The sequence below is a fragment of the Macrosteles quadrilineatus genome, unplaced genomic scaffold (assembly GCF_028750875.1).
Source record: "Macrosteles quadrilineatus isolate MER2022 unplaced genomic scaffold, UCM_ALF_1.0 Scaffold_1__1_contigs__length_201487025, whole genome shotgun sequence".
Classification (NCBI taxonomy): domain Eukaryota; kingdom Metazoa; phylum Arthropoda; class Insecta; order Hemiptera; family Cicadellidae; genus Macrosteles; species Macrosteles quadrilineatus.
The window spans coordinates 10304734-10325676 of NW_026542594.1; the positions used below are offsets into that span (position 1 = coordinate 10304734).

General features: G+C 35.6%; 1 protein-coding gene across 1 annotated transcript in view; it reads left to right on the plus strand.

Moving 5' to 3' along the window:
- The window catches only part of LOC128994481 (E3 ubiquitin-protein ligase listerin), a 243802-nt gene that overhangs the window by 145546 nt on the left and 77313 nt on the right, over window positions 1–20943 (plus strand). Inside the window, exons 20-22 of the mRNA XM_054419068.1 lie at window positions 832–1147; window positions 4472–4640; window positions 16706–16892. Coding sequence (XP_054275043.1) covers window positions 832–1147; window positions 4472–4640; window positions 16706–16892 — 672 coding nt within the window. The remainder of the gene's footprint in view (window positions 1–831; window positions 1148–4471; window positions 4641–16705; window positions 16893–20943) is intronic.

Consider the following 20943-nt stretch of genomic DNA (forward strand, 5'->3'; position numbering starts at 1 on the left):
AGCTAATGGGAGAAAGTATGTGTTACTGCTGATACCGTTTATTTTTGTTTGTTTTGACCTAAGGAACATGACCATGGAGTTTCGGGAGAAAGTTTCAAAACACTCTGTATCAGTAGTTAATGGAATACCTCGGAGTAAAAATCATACACTTTTAAAGAATTTGGTACAAACAAGTCAACTTATGTTTATTTGAATGAGTTCGCGAACCATTATGCAATCGGACCAATGGATTAGAGTTTTGTAGGGGTGCTAAAAAACCTAAAATTTAAAAACCGTTACCCAGAAAAAAGGCCATTTTGACACCTTCAGGCATGCTCAGTGTTATGTGAGAAAACTTTGATATTATTAATAATTTAAGTATTTAAGGGATTAATGTATTTAAGATAAATTATATGCTTTATAAGCTATAGCTGTATTGTCAGTCTTTGGCTCAGTCTGTAGTGTGACAGGCTTCAAATCCATGGCAGAGTTTATTTTATTTATTTAGTTGTCATGGGTTCGGAGCTTAGTTGTTGCCACTAAATTTTATTTTTTACAGTTCACCGTTGTACTGGACAAGCTCACCCCTTGCTTTCCTGGATGTGTTCTACACATGGGCCGAAGGCCTATGTGGATGGAAAGACGAGACCTTAAAATAAACTGTTAAACTTTTTCTTTAAAAAAATCCTATACACAATTTGCATAGGAAATTTGGAAAAAGCATCCTACAACTTTTTTACATTCTTTTGGATAGTAAATTTTTCTAAAAGGCTATTACCGTATTATTGTGGTAAAATATGTTTGATTTTTCAAAACTCAAACCTTGTACTTTTATTTTTGTCATTATTGTAGATCACTGTTGGATCTGTCAGATGATGAGCTACTTCACATAGCCGAGGTGGCAGACTTCACAAGTCACGCTGTGGAGCATGGCAGCGCTCACCTGAAGCAGTCATCATGGGACGCTGCTCTGGTGGCCACAGCTGCTCTGTGTCACAGTGTTGCCACTACACTAGACAAGTGGCAGACACACTCGGCAACACTGCCTACCTCATCTCCCACATCTGCAAACACCGACACTAGCTCACAGCCTTGGCCTTTCAACCTCATAGAATTGATTAGAGATAACTCATCGGTAGAAGAGGAGAAAGAATTAATCCGTTTACCTGTAAAGAAACATTTAAGCAAAATCATATTATGTAGCCTACAGTAAACTCCCGATTATCCGAGTCTCGGTTAACCGAACCAGTCATAAAAAAATAATAATAAAGGTCTTAATATCGAGACAACTACCGGGAGGCGCAATGTTTATGTGTTTAACAAGCGTGGTCGAGTAGTGGAAGTCTCTACTGGCTGTTGTTAGGTCGAGTAGTAGACTTTTCTACTGTAATTGTACTGGCTGTTGCTTGGCCGAGCCGTCGATCCGTAATGCACGAATACACAGATAATCAATAAATTCTAAGAACTACAGTAGCGCATGGCAACACTAAATAAACAGGCAGTAATGCTCCTTAGGCAGGACGTCATCGTAGGCAATGGCAATGACGTAATTTTTGCCTATGCGATCAGCTCCTTGTTTTAATATTTTCTTGGAAAACAAAAATAATACTAAAAAATAGCATCGTAGGTCACGGCAATGAAGTAATTTTGCCGTTTGCAATCAGCTGGCTGTTTAAATCTTTTCTTGGAAAACAAAAATGTAACTAAAAAAATATTATGTCATTTTATTGCCGTGGCATGACGTTGTCATGTCTGAGGAGCCTTACGGCCTGTTTATTTAGTGTTGCCTTGAGTAGCGCCTGAGATATTTACTGGCTGTTGCTAGGTTGAGCATTCTATGAATTATTGGTGCACTGGAAACCTGCATATTTCCTTATCCACCTGGACCTGACTCTTTTAGTCTGTCTGAGTCCTGTCCTGTTAGTTGTTCTCGTGCTTATCGCGGTTGTGTTTATTTTTGCCATTTTAATTGATTGTTTATCGTTATTGTTGACTTTTACTGTCACCGAATATTTATCGTTTGTTGTTGATTTTTATTGTTGCTGAGTGTGGGAAACGGAAAAGACTTCTACTGTAGTTTCTCTTAAAACCAAATTTAATGTGATTAAGAGGTTAGCACAGAAGACGATCAAAGTCTTTTTAAAGAAATAATCTGTGTTCATACTTGCTTACAGGTATTAAATTGTGTCTATTATATGATCTTTCTTCTAATATACCAGTTTTGTAAACTTTCACTGGGTTTTACGTCATGTTTACCATAAGTGTACTTAACCTCCGTATTATCCGAGTTTTCCCGTATCCGAGGTAGTCCCGGTCCCAATTACCTCGGATAGTCGGGAGTCTACTGTAGTCTTTTTAATGAAATATTTAATGACCTATATAAGAATTTATTTTGACTTTGAACTCTCTTGAGTAATTACTATCACTTTTAGCGAATTTCCCATATAGGGAATAAACTATTACCGTAGGTCTCATGATAAGACCTAGGCCCGGGACCGTTTTACTATGTACATACATATATTTTTTTTAAGTTATGTTCACTTTTGATGGCTGCTTTTTCAATTGAATACGTGAAATAATAAAAACCAAAGTAACCTGAAATTAATTTTTTATTTAACTTATAGGTATTTCGGCACTAAGGCCATGTCACAGTTTTAGTTATAATACAAGTATGTAAACAAATCAAATAAATAAATAAATTTTTAACAACATATGTTTTGAGTTCATAGTAAATAATTTCGACATTATAAGATGTGGGATTGCCCCTGAACTGGTTATAGTAACTAATATAATGGTTTTAAATACCTTCAGTCACCAGTTCAAATAAGTCGGCTGTTGCGACCTAGGTTTCGGCACAAAGTTGTACCATCATCAGGCGGGCCAGTTTTGAGTCTTCAGTCCAATGGACGTCGTTGGGTTAAAACAAATAACAGTTCACGACATACAGCACAAACACGCACACGAACACATATAATGAATAATACCGGTATTTACAGAAGGACGACATTTTTGTAAGTTCACCGGCTGCGACGGGTGACATCCAAGCCACAACTAACTGGAACGTTCAAGTGGTCTATCTGACCTTTGTCCTCGGTATTGTTTTGAGTTATGTCTAATAGGATGCCTTGTTAGTGTTGCTTGGGTTTAAATTATTTTGTTAAAAATTAAATTGGAGCTGTGGTGGATTTGGTCGTTTAGTAGGTTATCGGCATCTACTTTTAGATTTGTAGATATAGAACTCTTCTAACGTGTCCAATATAAATCCTTTCTTACAATAGCTGAGAATGGAAACGTTCTCATCTAATTTTACCATTCTATGGTCATTCTCAATTATAATATGTTGGGCGAATGTGGATTTTTGTTGGGTAAAACGAGGGTTTGGTTTGTGTTCTTTTAACCTGGTTGCAAAAGACCAACCTGTTTGGCCGATATAATATCTTTTGCAATCACCACATTTTAACTTATACACCCCAGTTTTATCCAGTTTCTCACTCTCACTAGAAGGTTTTTTCGCAGTTATAAGGCGTTTTAATTTATTTGATGTTCTAGGGGCGGGTAGAAGATTGTATGGTTTTAATTCCTTATTTAATAGGTTGTGTAATCGGTGGCCATATTCGATCGGAATGTATTTAAGGGGCTGTTGGTTCGGGTTTAGATGTTTGTTTATGTTTATATTTCGTTGTTTTTTAATCAGCCTATCAACCATCTTTCTTTCATATCCATTGGATGTCGCAATATATTTTATAGTGTTTAATTCTTTCTTGTAGTTTGTAGGTGATAATGGCACTGTTAGAAGGCGACGAACGATGCTGTTATAAGCAGCTGTTTTTTGGCTTTGGGGATGGTATGAGGAAGCTTGTATCGTCTGGGATGTTGTTGTGGGCTTTCTAAAGATGTCAAATTCAAAGCTGTTATTATTTTTCTTGATGGTGAGGTCGAGGAAGTTTATTTGGTTGTTACTTTCTATTTCTAGTGTGTATTGTAATTTCGGGGCTATATTGTTAAGGTAAAAATAATAACAGCTTTGAATTTGACATCATTGCCGCTCAAGAACTGTAGATGGCATTCATATCGATATTTGGCCATACATTTCGAGGGTGGCAATGAATCGTTGTGCTCATAATACACACAATTTTTCCTACCACCATCATTAACTTATCATAACACACAGATTAACTTTTTGGATGTATGTAAAATGTAATTTGCTTATTGGTTGTTAACACACTGGATCCATGGATGTGGTTGGGATAGAAACGCTAACCGTGAAATCAACAGATTTTGTGTGCAGGGACGGGCATTCTTGATCTAGAGTGGAAATGAGCTATTTTGCGTACTATTTACAGGTTAAGCAATGTGATCATTTCCATGCAGTGGTAAGAAAAAAAATTATCGTATAGTTACTCCCACGGTTTACCCATGATAAAGGTTATTGAAAATCTAATGGTAGATAGTATGTGTCGGATTGCTGATACCGTTTATTTCCTTATTACAGTTAGTGCGGGTGGTTTGCTCTGTATGTAGGCTGTTCAACACACTCTCTGTACACCTAGCTTCAGTAGACCCAGAGGACAAGGCTGGTGTTACTCGTTGCACTGAATGGACTGACGTTTTCCTGCCTGAAACGCATTCAGCTCTTACTCGTTCTTGGATCATCATAGCAGGTAATGGTGTCCAATATAACACGTTTCAGTGTTTCCCATACCTAAGTCTACTGTAATGACAATATAATTATGAATATTACATTTCAGGATTGTTTGACCTAGTAAAACTATTAGCTCACGGCCATTGTAAACCAAAAAAAGCAAGACATAATATTAAGGATGATGTTATTTTGTCAATTTCATCAAGAAAACCTTATTAAAACCTATGTGTCTGACTACCAGTGCTCAGTAGCCTACTTCACTGAGGTAGGCATAATTGCAAAAATGTATAATTGATAGGAAAACCGGCTCCCAATTAGGATATGATTGGACTTCATCTCGGAATGAATCTTAGACTAGATGTTCTCATGTTTTTGCGTATTTTCATCAAGCCCCACTTTGTAATTGAAGTTTTGTATTTCACATCCAGTAGGTATGATGTGTTTTATATCAGGTGTCCATAAAATATTCATCGGAGTTTTAAATACTTAACTGGACTTATAGATACATTAATGCTACTAAAAATTGCATGGATTGAAAGAAAAAGCTTTCAAGTTTTGTTTGATATCACTTAAGTTGCTCAAACCTTCTTCAGTTTCATTTGCTTTCAGTGAAACATGTTTCCAGCTATGTTGCAACGCTGCCCAAACGTTGATATGCATATCCTGACTTACTGTTGACACTGCCACGCAAATCTTTTCTCGGAGTTGTGGCAGGGTTTGAGCTAATGTCAGGATGTCCCTGTCCTTCACATATCCCCAGAGAACAAAATTGCATACAGTAAGGTCTGGGGAACGGGGTGACCACCTTAAGGAGAGCTAATTCATCCTCAGCACAGCGGCCAATCTAACCATCAAGGAATATCTTTATAAAAACTTCAGACATTGCAGTGCTAAGTTGGGGAAATAACCATTGCTCCAACATGTCCAGATATGCAACACCAGCGGTATTATACAGAAGATATTTTAAAACTACAGTAATAACAGTCATAATTTTCAATGAGTTTAGACCCGACTAAATGCTTATGTTACTAATTTAAATACTCACGCTATTTAATAGCGCTTTGAAATAATAAACGCTTCTTGTAAAAATATTTTAGCATTTTTTGGACCCGGCCTTATTTTTTAGTGCTTTCTACAAATGTTTCCCGGCTTAAAGCTGTTATCAGTAAACATTTCTTGCATGTATTTATTTGTTCTGACTTTAGGTAGGTTTACTTTACCACTGCGGCAACATGATATGTATATTCTTCATGGTTTTTTTTACTTCCAAAAAAAGTTGCTTAGCATAACTGGAAAAAAATTATTCATCTCCCCAAGTGATTGTGTACCTGGATTCCTTTCTGTGAGACCAGGCCTCTCCTCTACTCTTCTCATACGTATAAGATTTCCTATTAATTGTCTCCTCCTCCTGTTTTCAATATTTCTCCTTTAAACTGGAAAGAAATTGTCTGTTCTTCCAACAAAACTCATTGACTGTTAAGATTTGTCTATAACCTAAAAATTACAAACATCAATATTTACTCCCAAAAAGCTGGTGATTTTCTTTTTATATACAGCTGTTTTTGTTTTTAAATTTGTTTTCAATGTAATTCTTATGGGGGAAATGCGACCTTTGAGAGCATCTCATGCCCTTAAGGGTAAGAGTTCTCAAATTCTAAAACCTTTATGCAAAACTATTAATTGAGACAAATTATTTGATACCTCAAACGTTAAAATCGGTCCAGAAATAACAGAGGAGCTTTGTTCTCAAAAAACAGCCCTCACGTATTAATATAAAGAGACTAGCTGACCCGGCGAACTTCGTATCGCCTAAGTTATAGGTTTCCCCTAAGACAGACCGATGGAAAGAAAGTACCGTTACGTTTAATTTTCAAGATGATCTCGTTCGCATCGCTCAATCACGTCCTGGTTGAAGTTCGTTCGCTACGCTCACTCACCTTTGGGTTGGAGCTCGTTCGCTACGCTCACTCACCTTTTGGTTGCAAATTAGCTGTTGTCATAAATGTAAAAGAAATAATAGTGCTGCACCCTGTTGGTAATCCTTGTAACTTTAATGCTATTGAGCATCATAGAACAGAACCAACTTGTTTAATTGAAACAGCTGTTAAGATTCATTAATTCCATTTCTCATAAGGTTAACATGGGAAACTCCAGAGCCACTGTGGCGGAGCCCTTTTAAGAATTTCGAAACGGGAAATAGTTTACGTCCGATTCGCATACCTACAGAATTTACACACCAAATTTCATAACGATCGGTGAAGTCGTTCCGGAGGAGTTTGCAGACAAACACTGTGACACGAGAATTTTATATATTAGATAAGTAAATAAAACCCGATAATTATTTTATGGACATCCTGTATTTCCAACAAATGCGATTCTTTGTTTATGTTAGTTAAAAAATGTCATTACACATTACAGAATTATTGTTCAAATTTGAAGCCTACTTATAGTTAAAAAATGAGTTAGTAATGATGGAAAAATAATACATACGGTAAAAGCCTATACAAATTCTATATACTAGGGGAAACCCGTCGAAATCGACGTTTACTCTTGAGGTTTTATGTAACTTTAGCTAACTGCGATGATAGAGTGAAAATCTTAGTTAAATTAAGGTAGGATAAGCATTAATAATGAATATGAGATTGTGTAACTACCTTCAAAAACGTGGTTGGCTTTAGGTTGCCCAAAAGGTTTTTTGCCACATTTACTATATTATGAGAAAAGGATTTCATATAATTGGTCTGTCATCTTACGGGAAGAGTCTACATTACTAATAACTGGTTACATCTGCTTTAGGAAAATCATTCAGACCGTATTTGGATTGCATAAGTGAGTCGCCATCTTTGGTCATAAAATGCAGAATTTCATCAGCATATTAAATCAGTTTTTTGTATTTGATAAAAATATCTGATTCTACAGAAGGCATAAACATTCTTACTTCGATCCAAGCAATTTTAATTCCTTCTCCTGCCACATTGACCAATGTATTTAATCATCCTGTACTTATTTGCTAATTGATTAACTTCAGGAGTTTTGCCTTGGCCGTATCAATCACATAAAGTTGTGCATTTTAAGGATGGGATGGACCATAATTGTAGTGAATTTGACCACAAATCTTAAACATTTGCTAAACCACATCCATAACCTAGTCCGGCTTGGTTGGCAACAAATTATGCAAATGAGATGAGATGTAAAGGCACTGTTGTATTTCCGAATATTTCATGTAGTGAGGTTTATATGCATTGTTCGACCTAGCTAGATATGTGTATCAAAGTAAAAACCCTTCCCCCCTTTTTTAATACATGAACTGCCATTAATTCACCTACTGCACCAAACCATAGATTAAACCTACTCCATGCATAATCTATTCCAAAACTTGGAACACAGCTCACATCGTCAACGTGCTCATCTACAAATGATTATTGAAAGTAGACCAAAAAAGCAAGTGCAAATCCCTACAATAAATATAAGCCAACCCGATAAGGAATAGTTAAATCTGTTCCTTTGAAATTGATAAATCCAACTGATTTTATAATGTAATATTTTTAAAGTGCTTAATGCTTAAGCATAGATTTTTGAACAAAAAATTTAAAACATATCATAAATTCAATAAAATCATAAATATTAATGTAAACGTTTAATTTTGACAGTTTCAGTAAATGCTCATAACACTTGACCTTTGAAATACAATTTTAAAATTAACAGCTGGTTCATTAAAAGTAGTGTAAAATTATACCGGTACACATGGTCATATTATAAACAAATCTGCTTAGGGGACTTTAAAGGCCTCTAGGGCAGACCCCCAAGGGAATTTACCTCGTTTATCTTTTGATGGCTCATCTACAGACCAAGACCTTTCTTTAGAAATGTCCTTTCTTTAGAGACCCCTACCAAGTTTCTATGCCCAGCCGTTCTCTGAAATTAGCTGTGAGAAAAACCCGTTTTTCCTCCATAAGAATAACATGGGATGGGAATTTAAAGGCCACTGGGGCAGAGCCCCAAGGGAATTTACCACGTTTCTCTTTTGATGGCTCATCTACAGACCAAGACCTTTCTTTAGAGACCCCTAGCGAGTTTCTACGCCCAGCCGTTCTCTCAAATTAGCTGTCAAAAAGAAAAACAGTTTAAAATTAATATAGCCTATAGATAAATAAATACCTCCAGGAGAAAAGTGGTATATTGTTATTGAAAATATTGTTCTCTATTAGAATGGTGCATCTGAAAACACTGACATAGGTGAATGCTTATAATTATTTTATTTCAGTTTATAGCAAATTTCCCTATAGGGAAGTGGCTATTACCGTAGGTCTCATGGTAAGACTTGAGCCTGGGACCGATTTACTTTTTCATTTTGATTTCCACAGCGGCCAAAAACAATACTCGTTCAATTTGTATATATATATATATATATATATATATAAAGTTTACATACAAGCTATTTCGGCATGTCTGGAAACGGTACAAGATTTTCGGATTTGATAAAGTTGTATGATGGCGAAGGAGACTTCTAGGAATGGCTGAAAAAGTTAGAGCTTGTATGTAAACTTCAGAAGGTTAAAGGCCTGCACACACCAAACGCGGGAAGCGGGAGCGGCGCGAATTTTCTAGTTCCTAGAAATTTAGTCGCAGGAACTGTTCGCGCGGGAACCTAGGTGGCGCACACACAATGTGGGAAATTTTGCGGCGAACCTGAACTCAGTTGGTAGGGTGACAGTGTTGTGGTCAGTTGTACTTACCTTCTCATGGTTTGTCGCTCTCCATGTCATCTGATGAAGAAGGCTTTGTTGCTGTTCGCCTTGGCTGAGAATGAAAATCGTAAGAAGACGTGGGTACACGCTATTAGTAAGGAGAGAGAACAGTATGGGGAATATCACACGCTGATGCCGCATCTCCGAATGGATGAAAAAAGGTTTTACATTTACTTTCGTATGACACCAGCCTGCTTTGATGAGCTACTTGGCTTAATCAGTGATGACATTGAGAAGAAAGACACTAACTATCGAAAATCTATCTGTCCAGAGGAACGTTTGGCTATTACATTAAGGTATGTTACCAGATTGCTTTCATATTGTTAGAGCTTTGCAAATTATATTTACTAACAGTAAAGGTTCGGAGTTTTGAAAATTGTACTATTTACTTACGTTTTTATACATGCCCTAGTATTTTCTTATTTTGTTTTGTAACCTCAATAACGGCTTTTAAAAGAGAAAGTAGACTGTTATGTAGACTAATAACCATAGTTTTTAATTTTAAAAATAATTAAAATGTTAACACATAGAAGTATAACAGGAATAAAATAATTGGTAAAATAACATATATAAATGGCACGTTTAAAAACACAATAAAAAGTATAAAATTGTTGGTCTTATCTTCAATCTTACAAGTATTTTCATAGCTACTAATTCACAACCACAAATTTGCAAGACAATTTACATGGGGATAAGATCAATTTTTATACATTTAGTGTGTTTTAAAAACTTGGTATTTTAATAAGTTATAAAATTCCATAAATTATTTATACTTTAAATTCACTTTCAAATAATCTTGTTACCAAAGGATGAGGTCGAGTTTTAATACAAACAAAATTGCTTCAAAATGGGTTATATTAATAATAAAAATGAAAATCAGATGAAAAAAGGAAATCTTACAATAGTATTTTAAGGATATTTCAGACTTGTCATAGTTTGGTATACTCGCATAGAGCAATTTTCATCATCGGTTGTGTCCACCAACCACTCATAATCGGTGCGAGATGTGCTAGAACTTGGCCTACTTGCAAAGGCTCGATCGTTTTCTTCTATTTCTTCCATTTCTTTTCTGAAAATAAGCTGAGCAATTTCCATTTTTGTTTCTGCCTGCCTTTTTGGAGAAACACTTTTAATATTTTTTCGCAAAGCCGAGCATAAAATGTTCAACTGCATCAAAGTCCATCTTTCTTTTATTTTCTAGATAGTTCACGACTTTGTCAACATTGCTCTCGGAGTTTGGTCTTTTTTTTGCTTTACGTATCGTAACAGGAGTTTCATTAATCTCATTTTATTCAACTGAGTTCTCCCCATCTGTATCTTCCAGTTCGACGTCAATGAGTTGATTTTCTTGAAATTCGGAGTTGTCGACGTAATTTTCCTCAATGCCAACTGTAAGGGAAGTGACGTTTGTTTCGGTTTTGGCCATTGGTAGGAAAGGTTTAAATCTTACCATGTGCGTAGCCCATTGCCACCCCTTGTAATTTTTCTTTGCTTGTCCAGTGGATGTTTTAGTACTCCGCAAATATTTGGCATAGGTGTCCCGAAGATTTTTCCACTTTTTCTTTAACTCGTCACCTGAAAATATAAGACATATATAAACTCGGGCACGTGTGTATGTGTCTGTGTTTCTGTGTGTCAGTGTTTTCTTAACATTGAAATGAGTGCATTCTGTTTTTTTTCCATTCAAGATATTTGGCTACTGGGGATACCTTCAAAACTATTGGCCATAGTTACAGAATCGGATTCACTACTGTAAGTGCTATAGTGAAAGACGTTAGCCAGGCAATTATCAGAATACTGCAACCTTTGTATATGCCTGAACCTACAATGGACGTTTGGCAAGAGGCAGAAAATGGATTTGACGATCGATGGCAGTTCCCGAATTGTGTAGGAAGCATTGATGGGAAGTGTTATGGTGAAGTGCCCAGCGAATAGTGGGTCTACTTACTTTTGTTACAAATCAAAGTTTTTAATTGTTCTTCTAAGCATCGTCGGTCCAGATTATAAATTTATTTGTGTTGACATCGGTGGCTATGGAAAAAACAGTGATGGAGGGATTTTTAAAGAATCAGTAATGGGTAAAAAAATCACAAGGAATGAGTTTAACATACCGAATGACATGTCTTTACCAGGAGGTAGTTTGTCAACACCTCATTGTTTGATTGGAGATGAAGCATTCTCTTTGTCATCATTTCTCATGAAACCTTTCCCGCAAAGGCAAGCAAGACAAGACCGACGAAAAAGAAAGTATAATTATAGACTCTGCAGGGCTCGTGGTGTGGTAGAAAATACTTTTGGAATATTATCACAAAAGTGGAGGATCTACAGCAGGCCACTGGAAGTCAACGTGGAAACAGCTAAATGCCTTGTTATGGCTACTTGTGTATTACCGTTGACTAGTATTACACAATTACCTAATCAATAAAAACTCTGATGTGAACTATTTTCATTGTCTTGATGAGGAAGCTTCTGACACTCCTGTTGGTGGTGCCTTTGTTAACTGCAATCGTGTTTTTAAGAGTGGTCCCCGATTTGCAATGATTGTGCGAGAAAGATTTGTGGACTTCTTTAATAAGTAGACTACTTAATAAGTAGTTGTAGAACACTGTCTAAAGCGTTGAAAATTAAGGAAGATGGACTCCTGGTAGTTAAACTTATTTTGTTATCAAATAAAATTGTGCTCTATAAGCCATTGGCCTACATTAAATTTGCTTTATGTAAGTGAGGTTAACTATGGAATTACTTTGGAAATGTGTAATAACCCTGTGAGTTTCAAACTTACTAGTTTATTTAACACTGTTGTTGTAAATACTGATATATTACTTGCTTGGTAAGAAACAAGGTTGTCAAGTAACGACTATCAAAACATTCTTACTTCTCAGAATTTAATGCGAAGAAATATGTTTAGTATTATGTGTAATGACAATCTTTAGGGAACCAATATCTAACAATTATGCTGTTTCTAAAAATGCATAGCCGACAAAAGTAAGGAATAATTATTTGGTTGCTGTTATGATTAAAAAAATTATAGAATTATAGTTTTATTGAGAACATTTTGAAGATATTGTTATTTTGTTACCTGTGAACGTTGAAAGTGGTAATTTTTCTTTTTTTTTCTTTTTTAGAATAACTAAAAACTAGTTTAAGTTGAAGATGTTAAATTTGGGATTAGAGGTAATTCAGATAAAATTGTTATTGAAAAATACAAAAACCCCGTTTGAAGATGTTAAATTTGGGATTAGGGGTAATTCAGGGTAGTTACTAATGTATTAATGCTATAAAGGCCAATAAATGTTTGATTCTAAAACACTATATTAATTTTCAATTAGTTAAAATTGCAATTTAAAAACAAAATTATAAGTTAAGCGGAAATAGTACTTAAGAAACCAAGTGAGTAGTTGTGTACACTTTACAATCAAGAGTTAACATTTTTAACCTACAAAATATAATAATCCAATCACAGCACTGAACACATACCAAGTTCGGTCCAAGATTATGTTAAAATGAAAATCTTACCACACAAAATGGTTGACAATTATTAATCACCAGGTACTTTCAGCTCTTTCCCAATCTCGTCCCAAATTCGGTCTTTCTTCTTTAGGTTCTTGTAGTCCTTATTGTTTAGGTCATAAAGGACCGGATAGGTGTATACACACACTCTAACAACATCTCTGTTAAATTACTCATAGTTTCTAAACACACGTCTACACTATCAAACACAAAGCACTGTCTCACCTATTGTGTGACTGTTGACTGTACGGTTCCCGCTCTATTCGCGCAGGAAAACACTGCATGCAGCAAACCAGGCGGGAAGACGTTGCGAAAAGATCCTGCCACTCGATCCCGCGCGAACGATTTGCATTGGTGTGCGCTCTCTCATATCCCGCCGTTATTTTACAGTCCCGCACGGGAACATCCTCCATAGTTGCGTCGCTCCCGCTTCCCGCGTTTGGTGTGCGCAGGCCTTAAAGAACTACAATCAGTGCTTCCCTTGTTTTTGTCTGGAGGAGCATTTGCCGTCTACGATGGGCTTACCGACGCAGTTAAGAGTGATTACTCAGCCCTGACCGAAGCTTTGCAGCAGGCTTTCTCTGCTGTTTCCCAGGATATGAGGAGTTCATATCTAGACGTTTAGTTTGCTCCTAGGAGAATCTGTTGATGTCTACGCATCTGATTTGAAAAGGCTGGCCAAATTAATAGATTCTTCAGTTTCTGACGAGTGGATAAAGAGTTCTTTTGTTCACGGACTACCCAGAGAAGTTCAAAATCAGTTAAAGGTGGCATGTTGTTTGCAAGACATGGAGCCATCAAAAGTGTTAGAAAGGGCGAGAAGTTTAGTGAATGGAAGTGAATCCAATGTTGGAGCCGCCGCTCAGATGAAAGTGCCCGTAAGTAAAAGACAGTTTAGTAGAAAATGTTTTATCTGTAACTCGGAAGGCCATCTAGCAAGATCATGCCCACAAAGAAAGCCGAGTAGCACCTCCAATGTAATTTGTTTCCGCTGTGGAGAGGTAGGACATTATGCTCCAAAGTGTTTACAGGCTCAAAAAAACGAGTAAAAGGGGCCACCCTTTGTTGCGCGGGTGGCTATCCTTGTTTGACTGCGCAACCGCAACTGCCGACGTTGATGGTAACTGTTGCTGGAACTAAGTGTTGTGCATTATTAGATACAGGGTGTTCAAGAACTATTATCATAGATAAATCATACTCCCTTAGTAGATTTGTCATCCTTATGGAACAGCTGAGGCCAATTTTATTGTTTGTTCTGTATGTCCAACTGTAGAGGTTATGTTTTGTTTACAATTTGTTTCTTGTTATTTCAGTCATTTAAAACCTAATTTAATCATATAAAACGATTTAATCATAAAGAATAACTGGTCCCCTAGTTATATAACCAAATAGTAATGCACAAATCATTAAAATAACCCTAAAATAATAGAAACAAAATGTGGTCTACCCCAGCGATCAGTGTGGACGTACATGAACTAGACATGAAAAACAAGCTTCAAAATTTACAATGGGATGAGGATTCTACTTGTGTTGCTTAGTCTATGCTATTATCTCACAGAGGCTTGTCAGGTCTAAGAAACTAACAAGGCCCACAAGTCAACGAGTGGTAATGATGAACGGGGATGTAGTAGACTGTAACTTAATGTGTGAGACAGAGGTGTCTGTTAGTGGGATTAACCTATCATTAAACTGTTTAGTTGCTCGATTATAGCCAAACTATCAGGTGCTATTAGGAATGGATGCGATTTCTGCAATAGGTGGAGTTACGATTCAGGGGGATGGTGGCGTAGAATTTAAAAAGGGCTTGAGTACTGGAGCAGTGGCTGAGTCTGAGCAAAATGGTGACAGTGACCAGAAAATCATGAGGAAGATCGAATCCAAGCAAGACATTTATATTGATAAGAAATTTACAGAGAAGATCATTATTGCATTGCACTTGTGTGTGAGAATGAGAGTGTTGAGAGTCAAAAGTCATTGGTGAAACAGATTCATGACTTGCATCATTTTGGTGTTAACTGTTAACCGTACTTTATTCACCGTCAGACGGTGTCATCCAGACATTACCTTTATATATATAAAGGTAATATATATATATACAGGGTGATTGGTACTCAGTGTGACAAAAATTTTTTGGTGTAAGTACAAAGTAAATGAAGTGTGATGATGCATATAAAAGGTTCCAAGTCTAAAAATTAGCTTTCCACAAAATTATTTTATGTTTTTCAAAAATAACTATGTTTTTAAACTTAATACAGCAATTTCTCAATTACCTGTATATGAATTTGAGTAGATAATGTCATTTTTGTGTTCTACGTTAAATTTTGAATAAGAATAATAGAAAATAACGGAGGATCGGTTGTAAAAACTCCATTATAAGTAGATCAAAGATAAAAATGAATGCGTTTGATAAAAATAAAAATAAAATAAACATTGGTCTATAGCATTTTTTCATACCCTGTATACAAGACAGTGTCCGAATATGTTAAAAACTGTGCCATTTTATGAGCTTTCCAACCATATGCTACACTATTGAGGTTTAGATATTCTTTTGTTTGTTTTAGTGGTTTGAATACCAGAAAACAGGGAACTTTTTTACTGTTTTTACTGTTCAAGCTGAAACAAAAATACAACTGTTGCTTAATACATGCCGACTTTCTATATTTTAAATCTTGACACCATGTTTTGTAGTCTTCAAACCACTAAAGCGTACATAAGCAGACATAAAGCTCAATGGTGTAGCATATGGTTGGAAAGCTTATAAAATGGTGCAGTTTTTTACCATATTCGGACACTTTCTTGTATACAGGGTGTGAAAAAATGCAATAGACCAATGTTTTTTAAATTTTTATCAAATATCTTAATTTTTATCTTTGAATCTATTTACAATGGAGTTTTTACGTTTGATCCCCCGTCATTTTCTATTATTCTTATTCAAAATTTAATGTAGAACACGAAAATGACATTATCTACTCAAATGCATTTACAGGTAATTGAGGAATAGTTGTAAGTTTAAAAACATAGTTATTTTTTAAAAACAAAATAATTCTTTGGGAAGCTAATTTTAAGACTTGGAACCTTTCATATGCATCATCACACTGTATTTACTTTGTACTTACACCAAAAATGTTTTGTCACACTGAGTACCAATCACCCTGTATTATATATTCATATAAAAATTTGAACGAATATTGTTTTCATGTATAACAATTTTATATATGTCTGTAAACGCGATAACTTTAGTAATTTTTGTTTGATTTTGATGAAATTTGGTTTGAAGGTGTAAGGCGGGATAAATAAACTTGAATGAGTTCGTGAACCAGCATGGTCGGACGATGAGAACGGGGTGTTACAGGGGGTTTTATGCGGCAAAAATTGGTTTTTCTAATTTTTTACCATCAAAACACAAAATTTCCCAATTTTACTCTACTCCATTTTAAAGAGCTCTTAAAAATACAAATACTTTAGTATATTGATGCGTTTTTGTGCAGTTATTGGTTACAGAAAAAATTCAAAAAATTTTTAATTTAAAATTCCCATGTTATTTTTATGGAGAATATTGTAAAATGTTGTAGTTTGCTTGTTTATGGATATATTTTGATCAAACTTGGCAAATTTATTAGTTTTATACTATACTATTAACATTTTACTTACTAAAAAACACACTTTATTAGTCTTCCTGTGACAGGAAACTTAGGAACTCGTTTAGCCGTTTAACCTAATGTTATTTAAATAGATTTAATCGTATATCAATTCAGGCAAATGGAAATTCACTTAGTCTGCAGGTTTAGTCACAATTTAATTATTTCAACTGATGAATGTTCCACAGATATGCCATGTGAGAGGCCGACTACAGTGCTACTTGTAGAAGCTTTGAGCAACTGTGTCGCTCTACATGTCCAATATCCTCACTTTGTACCACAGAATGACACTCTACATTGTCTGGACACTAGCTGTCGTCTGCTACAATCCTCGGAGACAGCTGTGCAGCTGGCAGCTTACCAGCTACTGCTTAGGTAAACATGCCGTGTTGTTCAAGAGATGAAAATTAAGTAGTAGTTATGTGTTCCTCCTGATCTGTAGCCTAATTTTCCTTTTTAAGATCAAAAGACACCTAACGATAGTGACGCAAATTAAATAAAAGCCACTAAAATAAATGGTAGGTCTCCTTCTAATTATATTAGTTTTAATCAAAGGACATATTTTTTAACTAAACAATGCTTAAATAGATGTACAGGGTGGTCCACAGGAAACGGATGGAATAAAAAAAAAACTATTGCTTTTAAAGTTTGAAACATAGAAAAGTTGTTTTGACATAGAAATGAAGGAAAGGTTATGCCATTTACAAAATAAAATACCTTATTTCAAGTTTTGAAAGTTACATCATTCAAATTACGGCCAGTTAAATGAACAAAAATGTTCTATCTTTGCTAAAAGAATTTTCACTTTGTTCAGTAACTATTCATTGATAAGTTCAATTTGACTCCAGATTGAAGCCTTCAATTCTTCCAGAGTATGTGGTATTTCTTTGTAAACATGTGTCTTTAGGTGACTCATCGATGTTGGGGGTAGCCCCACATGTGATAAGTTGAAATATTATTTGCTCCAGATTTTTACTGAAATTCTAGTGTTATAAAGTGGTTTGTAATACAAAATTTGGTACTAAACTGTGCAGTTTTTATTTTTCAACAGAAAGAAGGTATTTATTTCATGAAATAGTTTACATGAAGAAAAATATAAACCTATTAACCTTTAAGAAGAATTGTTGCTACCTGACCGAGAATCCTTATCGGTCAACCACATAAGAGCCAGTTATGCCCTTTCTTTCTTCTGCTCTACATAGATAGTCTACATCCACTATCTACCTGAACATTACTTTTATGACCTAAATTGTAGTAAATTTTAAGAAACATTACAGGGTTAAAAACAACTAAGCTCTTATGTACCATTTATTTACTTTTTTATCAAATTTTACCTTTTAATTCGTCAATTAAAAACAATGCATGCCCTATTTACAACTGCAAACCCTTCAAGAACAAATTGAGTAAATTAAACTGCAACTAAATTACCTTAATTCTTATCACTGTTTTACCACACTCCAAGATGATAAACAAAAACAGTGATTTAAAAAGTCCAGGGTTTGCTAAGCAAGATTGTTTGTGACAATAATTGCCCACATCACAAGAAATTAAATTGTTAATTGGTAATTAAATTGTTGAATGCTTTGTACTATGTGAGAAAAACTAGCCGCTCATTCCAGACTAGATTCAAGGAGCATTTACCCAGTATGAGGAACCATAGTTACAGGTCTACAGGCACGGGTCTACCTGAAGATAAAGCAGAAACCGCAGCAAGAAAAAGGGACTATGACCTAAGACCTAAGACTTGGAGGAAAACTCAAACATCCGATTACATAAGCAATGCCGACAACAAGTCCAAGGCACTCTGGAAGGTTATAAATAATGAGAGAAAATCAAGTACCAGTATAGCAAATGAGTGGGAACTCCTAGTAGATGGGGAGACATTACAGGACCCAATGAAAATAGCAAACCACCTCAACAGTTTTTTTGCTACAGCTTCGGAAAGGACACTTCAGGCCAACAACTCCAACACACACACCAGAACCTCCGAAATTCCTCCTTTAACAGCTAACAAACTAAAATTTCAGCTTGCAACACGTAACGAAGTACTAAAAGCAATAGACTCACTTAAACCAAAAACTTCATCTGGCACTGATGAAATATCAGCCAAACTGGTCAAAACGGGTGAGGTTCATTTGTCCGAGTTTTTAACTGTCCAAGTTTGTTAAAAATTACAAAATATTTGAAAAATCATTCGTCTGAGTTTTCATAAATAACTAATAATAATTAGATAAATCAACTGTCCGAGTTTTCATTTGTCCGAGTAGGGTCAACATCAAAATATGACACTACGCGCCGAGACTAGCATGTCTAAAGCGCCTGGTCAGAAGTCGATGTGAACCCCTTCTGCGAAGGAGTCAGGCATTGTGTGAGAGGATCTGTCTTCTATCCATATAACGCTACATGAAACTTTGTTGGTTGAACTCCTCCGCCATTTTTTTAACCGATTTTATCCATTGACGTCTCATTGGAAAGATCGTGTCGCGTAGATTTGTAAACTGGCCATACATGTTTGAAAAAGTCCATTGGGCCCTGGCCCCAGTGGCTTTGAAGGTTCCCATGTTATCGTTATGGAGAACTTAATTGCTTACATTTTGATCAGCTGTATAATTTAATTGTGGTTATTTATTTTTCAATTCAATGAAACGCATTGAGTACATTTATTTACTATTTGAGTTTGTGTAAACATAACCCCCAAGACGGATCGTGTTAGTATGGTTGTATCTTAAATGTGTGTATTTATCGTTGTTTTGTGTTGCTATGACGGATCGTGTCAGCAAGATTGTAACTTAAATTTGTGCATTTATCGTTGTTTTGTGTAGCTACAATTTGAATGTTTGTTTTTATTTTCTTTTAAATGCCTCCGACGCAACGACAACGAAACATAGACACATGAGGCGTAATCGTGATAACGACCTCAGCTACAGAACAGTGGCACGTAATAGGCTTAACTCATCACAGTCAGCACCTGACTCTGGACAATCTTAACTATTAGGTTACAAATACAATTAAAGAGTTCGTGAACCAGCATGATCGGATAATGGGAACGAAGATTTATGGGGTAAAAATGGGGTTTTCCCATTTTTGGCCCTAAAATCATAACATTTTGGAATATATTTTACAACCATTTTGTAGAACTAAAAAAAGAAATAATTTAGTATATTGAAGCATTTTTGCATGCCTAATGGTTACGGAGAAAATAAAAAAATGGAAATTTAAAATTCCCATGTTATTCTTATGGAAAAGATGAAAACTGTTTTAGTTTTCTTGTTTTGGATATGTTGATCAAATTTGGAAATTTTATTTATTTGATCCTATACTATTGACGTAAAAAACACTGTTTACCTTCCGTGTAGCAGCAAACCTAAGCACTCGCTTATTTATGGAAATATTTCAGTAAATATGTAATCAGACAAGTTTAAATTTGCTTCGTCTGAGGGTTTGCTGTGGCGGGGGTATTTTATATTATCAGCAAGTTTGGTTGGTTGTGTTAGGTGACTAGAGTTTAATTTTATAATTATTAATTGTAAAATTAGTCTTATAATAAAAATAAAATAATTTTTCTTAATTCGACGTGAGGGGCTCTCGCGGCTTGCACAATGCCTGACTCCTTCACAGAAGGGGTTCACATCGACTTCTGAACAGGCGCTTTAGACACGCTAGTCTCGGCGCCCAGTGTCATATTTTGATGTTGACCCTACTCGGACAGTTGAAAACTCGGACAGTTGATATTTTGATATTTTTTTAATAATTTAAAAACTCGGACAAATGAAAACTCAGACAGTTGATTTAACAAAATATTATTATTATTTTTAAACCATACTCAGACAGTTGAAAACTCGGACAGTTGATTTATCTAATTATAATTAGTTATTTATCAAAACTCGGACAGTTGAAAACTCGGACAAATGATTTTTCAAATATTTTGTAATTTTTAACAAACTCGGACAGTTGAAAACTCGGACAAATGATGTGATCCCGTCAAAACATGAAAAATGAACTGATTAACCCACTAACAGCACTCATAAATAAGTCTCTCAAACAAGGGGTCTTCCCAACACAGCTGAAAACTGCCAAGGTGTACCCTAAATATAAAAGTGGACCAAACACAGATGCTAAAAGCTACTGACGAATTTCACTTATACCGACCTTCTCTAAAATCGTCCTTAACAGACTAATATCCCATCTAGACCAAAATCTGCTGCTCACCAGCCAGCAACATGGTTTCCTTAAAGGAAGATCCACTTCCACTGCCTTAATACAGCTCACCGAGCACATAATAGAACAACTAGAAGACGGCTCCTCAGTCACAAGTCTGTTTCTAGACTTTAGCAAGGCCTTTGACTGCCTTAACCACAAGGCACTTCTTAGAAAATTGGGAGCTCTGGGTATTGAGGGAAAGTCTAAACAATGGTTCCACAGCTAT